This window comes from Seriola lalandi, unplaced genomic scaffold (assembly GCF_002814215.2).
Source record: "Seriola lalandi dorsalis isolate HSWRI2012SDOR001 ecotype SW California unplaced genomic scaffold, Sedor1 jcf7180002054808, whole genome shotgun sequence".
NCBI lineage: Eukaryota > Metazoa > Chordata > Actinopteri > Carangiformes > Carangidae > Seriola > Seriola lalandi.
The window spans coordinates 14,272-22,049 of NW_019525361.1; the positions used below are offsets into that span (position 1 = coordinate 14,272).

General features: G+C 46.9%; 1 protein-coding gene across 1 annotated transcript in view; it reads right to left on the reverse strand.

The window, feature by feature from the left end:
* cubn (cubilin (intrinsic factor-cobalamin receptor)) overlaps positions 1–7,778 on the reverse strand; it is a 43,104-nt gene that overhangs the window by 4,581 nt on the left and 30,745 nt on the right. Inside the window, exons 44-58 of the mRNA XM_023426096.2 lie at positions 6,961–7,135; positions 6,511–6,689; positions 5,615–5,824; positions 5,086–5,226; positions 4,678–4,862; positions 4,193–4,364; positions 3,748–3,951; positions 3,381–3,530; positions 3,165–3,286; positions 2,820–3,045; positions 2,420–2,607; positions 1,958–2,114; positions 1,603–1,752; positions 1,307–1,492; positions 855–984 (exon numbers count right to left, since the gene is read on the reverse strand). Of these exons, the coding sequence (XP_023281864.1) occupies positions 855–984; positions 1,307–1,492; positions 1,603–1,752; positions 1,958–2,114; positions 2,420–2,607; positions 2,820–3,045; positions 3,165–3,286; positions 3,381–3,530; positions 3,748–3,951; positions 4,193–4,364; positions 4,678–4,862; positions 5,086–5,226; positions 5,615–5,824; positions 6,511–6,689; positions 6,961–7,135 (2,575 nt within the window). The remainder of the gene's footprint in view (positions 1–854; positions 985–1,306; positions 1,493–1,602; positions 1,753–1,957; positions 2,115–2,419; positions 2,608–2,819; positions 3,046–3,164; positions 3,287–3,380; positions 3,531–3,747; positions 3,952–4,192; positions 4,365–4,677; positions 4,863–5,085; positions 5,227–5,614; positions 5,825–6,510; positions 6,690–6,960; positions 7,136–7,778) is intronic.

Sequence of the window (7,778 nt, forward strand, 5' to 3'; positions counted from 1 at the left end):
CGAAGCAGATGTGACTCAGTCTCACAGTTACACATTATAGACATTATAGACATTATAGATATTATAGATGTTAAACATTATAGATATTATAGACATTATAGACATTATAGATACTATAGACATTATAGACATTATAGATATTATAGATGTTAAACATTATAGATACTATAGACATTATAGACATTATAGATATTATAGATGTTATAGACATTATAGATATTATAGATGTTATAGACATTATAGACATTATAGATACTATAGACATTATAGACATTATAGATATTATAGATGTTATAAACATTATAGATATTATAGATGTTATAAACATTATAGATATTATAGACATTATAGACATTATAGATACTATAGACATTATAGACATTATAGATATTATAGATGTTATAGACATTATAGACATTATAGATATTATAGATGTTATAGACATTATAAATATTATAGATATTATAGCCACATGGATCCTGGTCCAGTCAGACTGATGTGGACCAACAGGAGGCTTTAACTCTGTCACAGATGTTTCTGATTTTATTCTTCTCATTCAGAAAAACACATAAAAATACTTCAAATTTAAAACTAGAAATGTTTTTCATGATTATTTATTTCATCTGCTTTGTTTTCATGAAGTGACAAATAAAGTTGTATTCAATCAGATTTGGTTACGTTCACACAACAGGAACAATATGTTATAAAGTTATAATAATCTGAAAATATTAAACTCCTCCTGTTCTCTCTTCACACATCTCACAGATTCATTGACACCAGTGCCCCCCCCCACACCTGTAAATAGACTGTCAGCCCCCCCCCCCGTCTCTGCCTGTGTAATGAGTGAGTCTCACCTGAGCGCCAGCACTCTGTCTGTCTTCACCATGATGTGATAGGTGCAGTTGATGTTGTGATGGTAGTTGGTCATGGACAGAGCTGGACTGCTCACTGAGCCCATAGAGCTGTTGAAGAAACCACCACAAGCTGCACGCGCGCACACACACACACACACACACACACACACACACACACACACACACACACACTCTGAATCATTACTTGTAAGGTAATCACAGACACATACACCCCTCACTTTGTTATCTGTATTGTAGTGATTTACCTGAGGATCATTGGCAGGTAAAAAGCAAAACATCATAAATACAGATAAAGTTTCTGGAGGAAGGATTCAACAGTTGCTGTGTTTACTTTCATTATAATAATAATATCACTCTGACAGATGTTTTATCTTCATTACATCACTGGACAGATGTTCTTCACTCCTCCATGTTGACTGCTCTGTACTTACGGATGGCTCTGTACTCGGCCATGAAGCCGCTGTAAGTCAGCACAGAGTCTGAGTAGAAGTGGAGTAACATGGGGCCGAAGGTGGAGAAGGGTCCCGGGATGCTGCTGCCACACACGGTGGCCATGGGAGAGCCACTGGAGGTCAGGCTGTAGATCTTCAGCCCATCATACTGACAGGTGGAGTGAGCTACACAAAACACCACAAACAGCTGACTGCTGGTCTTCAACAACAACAACAACAACAACAAGTAAACAACATTTATCTCCAGGAGGGAAACAGTCAGCTAAGACTCGTACCTTCTACCTGGAACACCTGGAAGGTGACGACCACCACGGTCTGCGCTCCAGCATCGATGGTGTAGTTACAGTTGGAGGAGTCGGGGTAGTCCGAAGGATAATTAGGAGAAACCACACGCCCACTGGGAGCTGTGAAGTTCGCTCCACAGCCTGAGGAACAGACGACATGAGACTTTACATCACGTTGGACTGACCACTTGATACCTGATACTCACCTGTCGCAGTCCAAGTTAGTGAATCTCATGAGACTGAGCAGCTGTTTGAGTCCGATATATAAATCACCTAATAAACCACAGTTCTAACAGAACCTCATCAGATGCACCGTCGCCTCAACAAGAAGCGGTCTGGTTCTTACTGGTTCTGAAAGAGGCGGAGAACCCTCTGCCGGTCGATCCAGTGGCCTGGAACCGGCTCGTGATGATGTTATATGGAGCAATGACAGGCCCCGGGGCCACGGATCCACAGCCTGTTGACAGCAGAGCCTCGGCATTCTGGGTCCGACCTGACCACACCTGCAGGAGAATAAGACACATGCTGTTCACAGCTGACAGTCATTATTACTATGATTATTAATACTACTGATTAGAGACAACTGTGTGAGTCTGTGGGACAGAAACATCCAAACATCAAACACTCAACTTCTTCCTCCTACGACGTGAGTCTGTTTCAGACATTCACAATGTTCATCAAATATTTATTACAGCTGTTTTTGCATCATAATGATGATATCACAAACTCAACCTGTGGATGGTTGAATGAACAAAAACAACACGATGACAGATGATCTGACACTGTCATCAACAGATACTCAGGTGACCTTGACGAAGCTGCTCTGGCAGGTTCCACTGCTGTCTGGGATCTGGAAGTCGCTGCTGAAGCTCAGCTCCAGGTGGTTCCCCTCATGGGCGATGACCCGCCACGAACACTCCACGTTGGCTGGGAAGTTCTGGGGGTAGTTGGGAGACTTGATGGTTCCTGAGTCAGCATGGATCACCCCCCCACAGCCTGGAAGGAAAACAGACATGTGACTGGATCACATGATCTCAGACTGAGACACAGACACCTCAGACTGAGTGACGGTCCTCCAGAGCTCTGGTGTCGTCCTCACAGACTGAAGACCTGCGACTGGTTCATGGGGACAGCAGATGAAAACATGTGACTGGCAGAATGTGTTGAAGTGTGTGGACCCTCATGATGTAGAGTCAGTGTGAACTCACCTGAGGAGTCAGCAGACCACGTCGCTACAAATCCTCCTCTGGACACGCTGTGGTCGGCCAGGAAGACCACAGCCAGCTTGTTGGAGCCTGATTGGATGGTTCCTGGGGACGTAGTCCCACAGTACTGACCAATGATAGGAGAGCCAGGGGAGGCTCCATTGAAGATGGTGACAGAGTCCCAGCCACAGGTGGAGTGTGGCTCCAGGTTAAAGTAGCTGAAGGTCAGCTGCAGGAAGAGAAGTGAGTGACTGATCACTGCTCAGGTCCATCTGCAGGATGATCTATATCTCTGTATATATGATGATGTCTGGTCTCAGCAGGTGAGACCCCCCCCCCCCCACTCACTGTGATGGTGTGGCCCTCAGGGGCCTCCAGCAGCCAGGCACAGCGACTGGGGCTCGGGTAGGAGTTGGGGTAGTTAGGACTGGATAGCCCCCCTCCTTCACCTGTCTGCAAGCCCCCACACTCTGCGGAGAGGAAGATCCATATGAGGACAGATCAGACACTGGTCTCACATCAAATCCTCCATCTGGAGCTTCATGAGGTCTCAGTGTGTCTCACCTGAGAAGAGGTACTTGGCCTTGAAGCCCAGGTCTCCCTGGGAGCTGTCAGTCAGGAACTGGACCCAGAGCTCGGGGGTGAAGACTACAATGGGAACTCTGGGGGTGGTCTGCCCACAAAACGTGGCCAACAGCTGCCCCTCAGAGTTACCTGAGGGAGGGGGGACAAAGTTTAACACAGGTAAGACATGAAGACAGAATAAAGAACCTGCTCTGCACCAACACACAGGAAACATGGAGAAGACAAACAGGTCTGTCCTACACCCTGGGCATGGTCCACCACAGGAGGGTCCACCCACTAACTGGTGCGGTCTCTGACTCGGACCTCCCAGTCCGTCCTGGTGCCATGTTCTCTGTGAGGTTCTCACCTAAGCGGAACTGGAGGTGGTCTGAGTGGCAGGTCTGGTGGTGCTCCAGGTGCAGGTCTTCTACCAGAACCACGATGGAGGAGTTGACGTGTCGGGGGTTCTGGATCAGCCACTCACAGTTCAGGTTGTTGCTGTAGTTGGACACCAGGTATCCAGGAGACGTGAAGTTCCCGCCCACTGGGTTGTTGAGGACTCCGCCACACACTGAGGTGAATCAGAGACACACACAGGTAACAACACACCTGTCAGTGTCACATGCTCCTTGCAGTATATTAGATATATTAACTGTATTAGAGACTTCTGATGTTTGACAGTCATTTAGCACAATAATCCTCCTTTTATAAACACAAACTTCAGCGTCTGTAAATGTAAATGAAACTGTTGATGTGCAGCTGTTGGTGACGACTGGAATTGTGTGACAGTGGTTCAGGTTCAGGTCTCTGACCTGCAGCCTCCTCAGAGGAGTAAGACGCCGTGAAGCCTCCGTTGGACACAGAGGAGTCTGTGTTGAAGACCACCATCATGGTGTTACCAGATGAGCGCACCTGGGTTCCTGCTGGTACTGTACCACAGAAGCGCTGCAGGCGGGGGGCGTTGACCGCCAGTCCGTTCAGCACCTGGAAGACACAGAAATGATCAGGGACACACAGGGGCACTGGGTCTGCAGCAGGACTGAAGCCTCTCCTCCAGGATCTGGTCTTTATGATGTACATGAAGGAAAGGTCCTAACAGGAAGTAAGTCTTTTTATGTTGTTTTTCTTTGTAAACAACAATCATTGACGTTTTTTGCCTGTTTCTCTTTGACTGAAGTGGTTTTGTGTTTCATGGTGTTTTGTGTTGAAAGAGTCAATAAACTTTAATTACTACTTAATTACAAAGAGTGAATGAGGAGTGAGCTGAACTTGACAAAGTGATAAGACATAAACTCACATCAACGTAGTCAAATGAACAGGAAGTACCAGAACCTTCCAGCCGCAGGTCGTTGATGGTGAGAGTGACCCGGCGGCCTGGCGGCACCACCAGAGTCCAGCGACACACCCGGCTGTGAGGGTACAGGTTGGGGTAGTTAGGAGAGGAGATGGTTCCTGAGGGGGCGTTGAGCTCTCCTCCACAGGCTGCGGGGGGGGGGCAGAGAGACGGGTTAACAGCTGATCTGTAGTAAAGCTGATGGAAGCTGCAGTAGAAGATCCTTCATTAGAGGAACACATTTTATTTTGTCGAACTGAAGAAACTGTGACGTATTTAATGAGACACCAGCTGATCACCAGTATTACACACACACGTCCTCTGTGTGTGAACATCATGTGTGTGTGGTGCAGTGTGTGACCTGTTGTGTACCTTCAACACTGGCCTCAAACCTCAGACTGAAACCTGCTGCGTTCCCACTGGAGTCACTGACAAACCTGACGAAGGCAAAACTGTCAGACGTGTCCAAAGAGGCGGGAAGGTTAGAGCCACAGTGTCGGCCCAGGAGACGCCCTGCAACACACAACAACACAATACAATATAATACAACACAACGTCACATAATATAATATAATACAACACAACACAATGTCATATAATGTCATATAATATAATATAATATAATACAGAACAACATAGAACACAGGAACAGGATCTGGTGTGGGACTGTGATCTCATCGTGTCAGTGAAACTCTGATCTCTGCAGCGTTTCTCCTTCTACTGATTTTTCTTCACTTCATACAGACACATGAACTCTGCTGACGATGAGACTGTTGAACTGAAGTCACTGTATAAACTGTACGTGGGTAAAGACGTGGCTGGATGTGAAGGGTTTTCAGATCATATTGATTCATGTAATCACATCTGTCAGACTCATATAATAATAATAGTCTGTTCTCACCTGAGGCGTTGTACTCTCTGATCTCCACGTAGTCAGCAGAGCATCCTGAGCTGGTCTGCAGACTGAAGCTCTCATAGCTGAGGGTCAGGTAGTGTCCTGTGGGGCCCTCCAGGAACCACTCACAGTTGGAGCTGTCAGGGTAGTTGGATCCTGGGAAGCCAGGGCTCTTGATGGTTCCGCTCTGACCGATGTAGGTTCCTCCACATGTCGCTGTGAGGGAGGGGAGATGAGAGATTTTAAAATCCTGATGAAAGTCACTTTCCCTGAATCAGCTGTACTTTCAGTTTCTCCGACAGTCAAAGAGAAAAGCTCCCAGCCCAGTCCTCTGCTGAGGCGATTCATGTCCAAACACATAAACTGAGCCTGAATATTTATGGAGCAGACACTCTCTCCTCATTACAGTTTGTCATAATCAGACCTGAGGTCAGTTTCACAGAGATGTTTCAGACTGGTCTGTAGTGCCGGTCCAGATCAGTCTGATGTTACTCAGACTGTTTAACTAAAACCATGGCTCATAATCTGTGGTTCGCTAACATTGTTATGGAGAGAGCAAAGAGGGAAAAAGTTTTTCCAAATCAGATTTTTATTTTTACTGTTTCACTATTTGTTAAATTAGTAAAACGTCCTGTAACTGTTGAATTCTTCCTAAAGACAAACTGGTCTGCTGAGGGTGAACAGAGCTCAGCAGTTGGATGTGACATTTTTTGAATTTGGATAAAAATCTTAGTTTACCCAGAATTCATTGTACCACAGTCCATCTTCAGATAGTCAAGTACTGAACTGTTTTATGTAACAGATGAATTCAGACTCAGTCTATCTGTCTCATTTGAGACACAGTCAGAGTCTGTCTGTGTGAACCTGGACCCTGGACCTGGAGTGTGATTACTGTGACTTACCCTTGGAGTACTTTGCCTTGAAGCCTTTGTGTGTGACGCTGGTGTCAGTGCGGAACCTGAGCAGCATGGAGGACCCTGTTGAATGCTGGGTAGATGGTCGTGCGTTGCCACAGAGGCGGGAAATCAAATCGGCGTTAGACGTTGCTCCGTCACGCAACTCCAGGTAGTCGTACAGACAACTGTGGAAGACATGAAAAGAACATGATCCTCAGACCAGGAACAGAACCATGAACATCATTTATAAACTCTTCCTCCTCCTCATGATGAAGGAGCAGGGTCCTCCAGAGTCCGGTCTCCACACTGAAGAGCTATGGTTTATCATCTATAATATAAACTGAGCCTCTGTCAGACCGATGGTACCTGTGGTTCAGAGGTCGAGGAGTTCACTGTTCACTACAACACAAATCTAATCCAACCAAACACAGCCTGAGCAGGAAGCAGTAGTCCAACCTGGTGGTGGGTTCGATGTAGAACTCATCCTCAAAGTCGATCTGGACCGCCTCTCCGTTGGGCACTGTGACGACCCAGATACAGTCGATGTTCTGGGGGTAGTTCTGAGGGTAGTTGGGTGAGGTGATGTAACCTGGAGGGTCCCCATGATTCAGCTCGATGAAGCCCCCACACGCTGCAGAGGGGACAGGGTTTACACTTTAACCCTGACAGCACAAACCTTCAGTGGATCCATCACTCCGTCTCCACGTTTTCTTTCTACCCCTTCAGCTGTAACTACTGAGAATTATACGACACTGTTGTGTGGTGGTCTACTCTGACTGTGGTGGTCTACTCTGACTGTGGTGGTCTACCCTGACAGTGGTGGTCTACCTTGACTGTGGTGGTCTACCCTGACAGTGGTGGTCTACCTTGACTGTGGTGGTCTACTCTGACTGTGGTGGTCTACCCTGACTGTGGTGGTCTACCCTGACTGTGGTGGTCTACTCTGACTGTGGTGGTCTACCCTGACTGTGGTGGTCTACCTTGACTGTGGTGGTCTACCCTGACAGTGGTGGTCTACCCTGACTGTGGTGGTCTACCCTGACAGTGGTGGTCTACCTTGACTGTGGTGGTCTACTCTGACTGGTGGTCTACCCTGACAGTGGTGGTCTACCCTGACTGTGGTGGTCTACCCTGACTGTGGTGGTCTACCCTGACAGTGGTGGTCTACCCTGACTGTGGTGATCTACCCTGACTGTGGTGATCTACCCTGACTGTGGTGATCTACCTTGACTGTGGTGGTCTACCCTGACTGTGGTGATCTACCCTGACTGTGG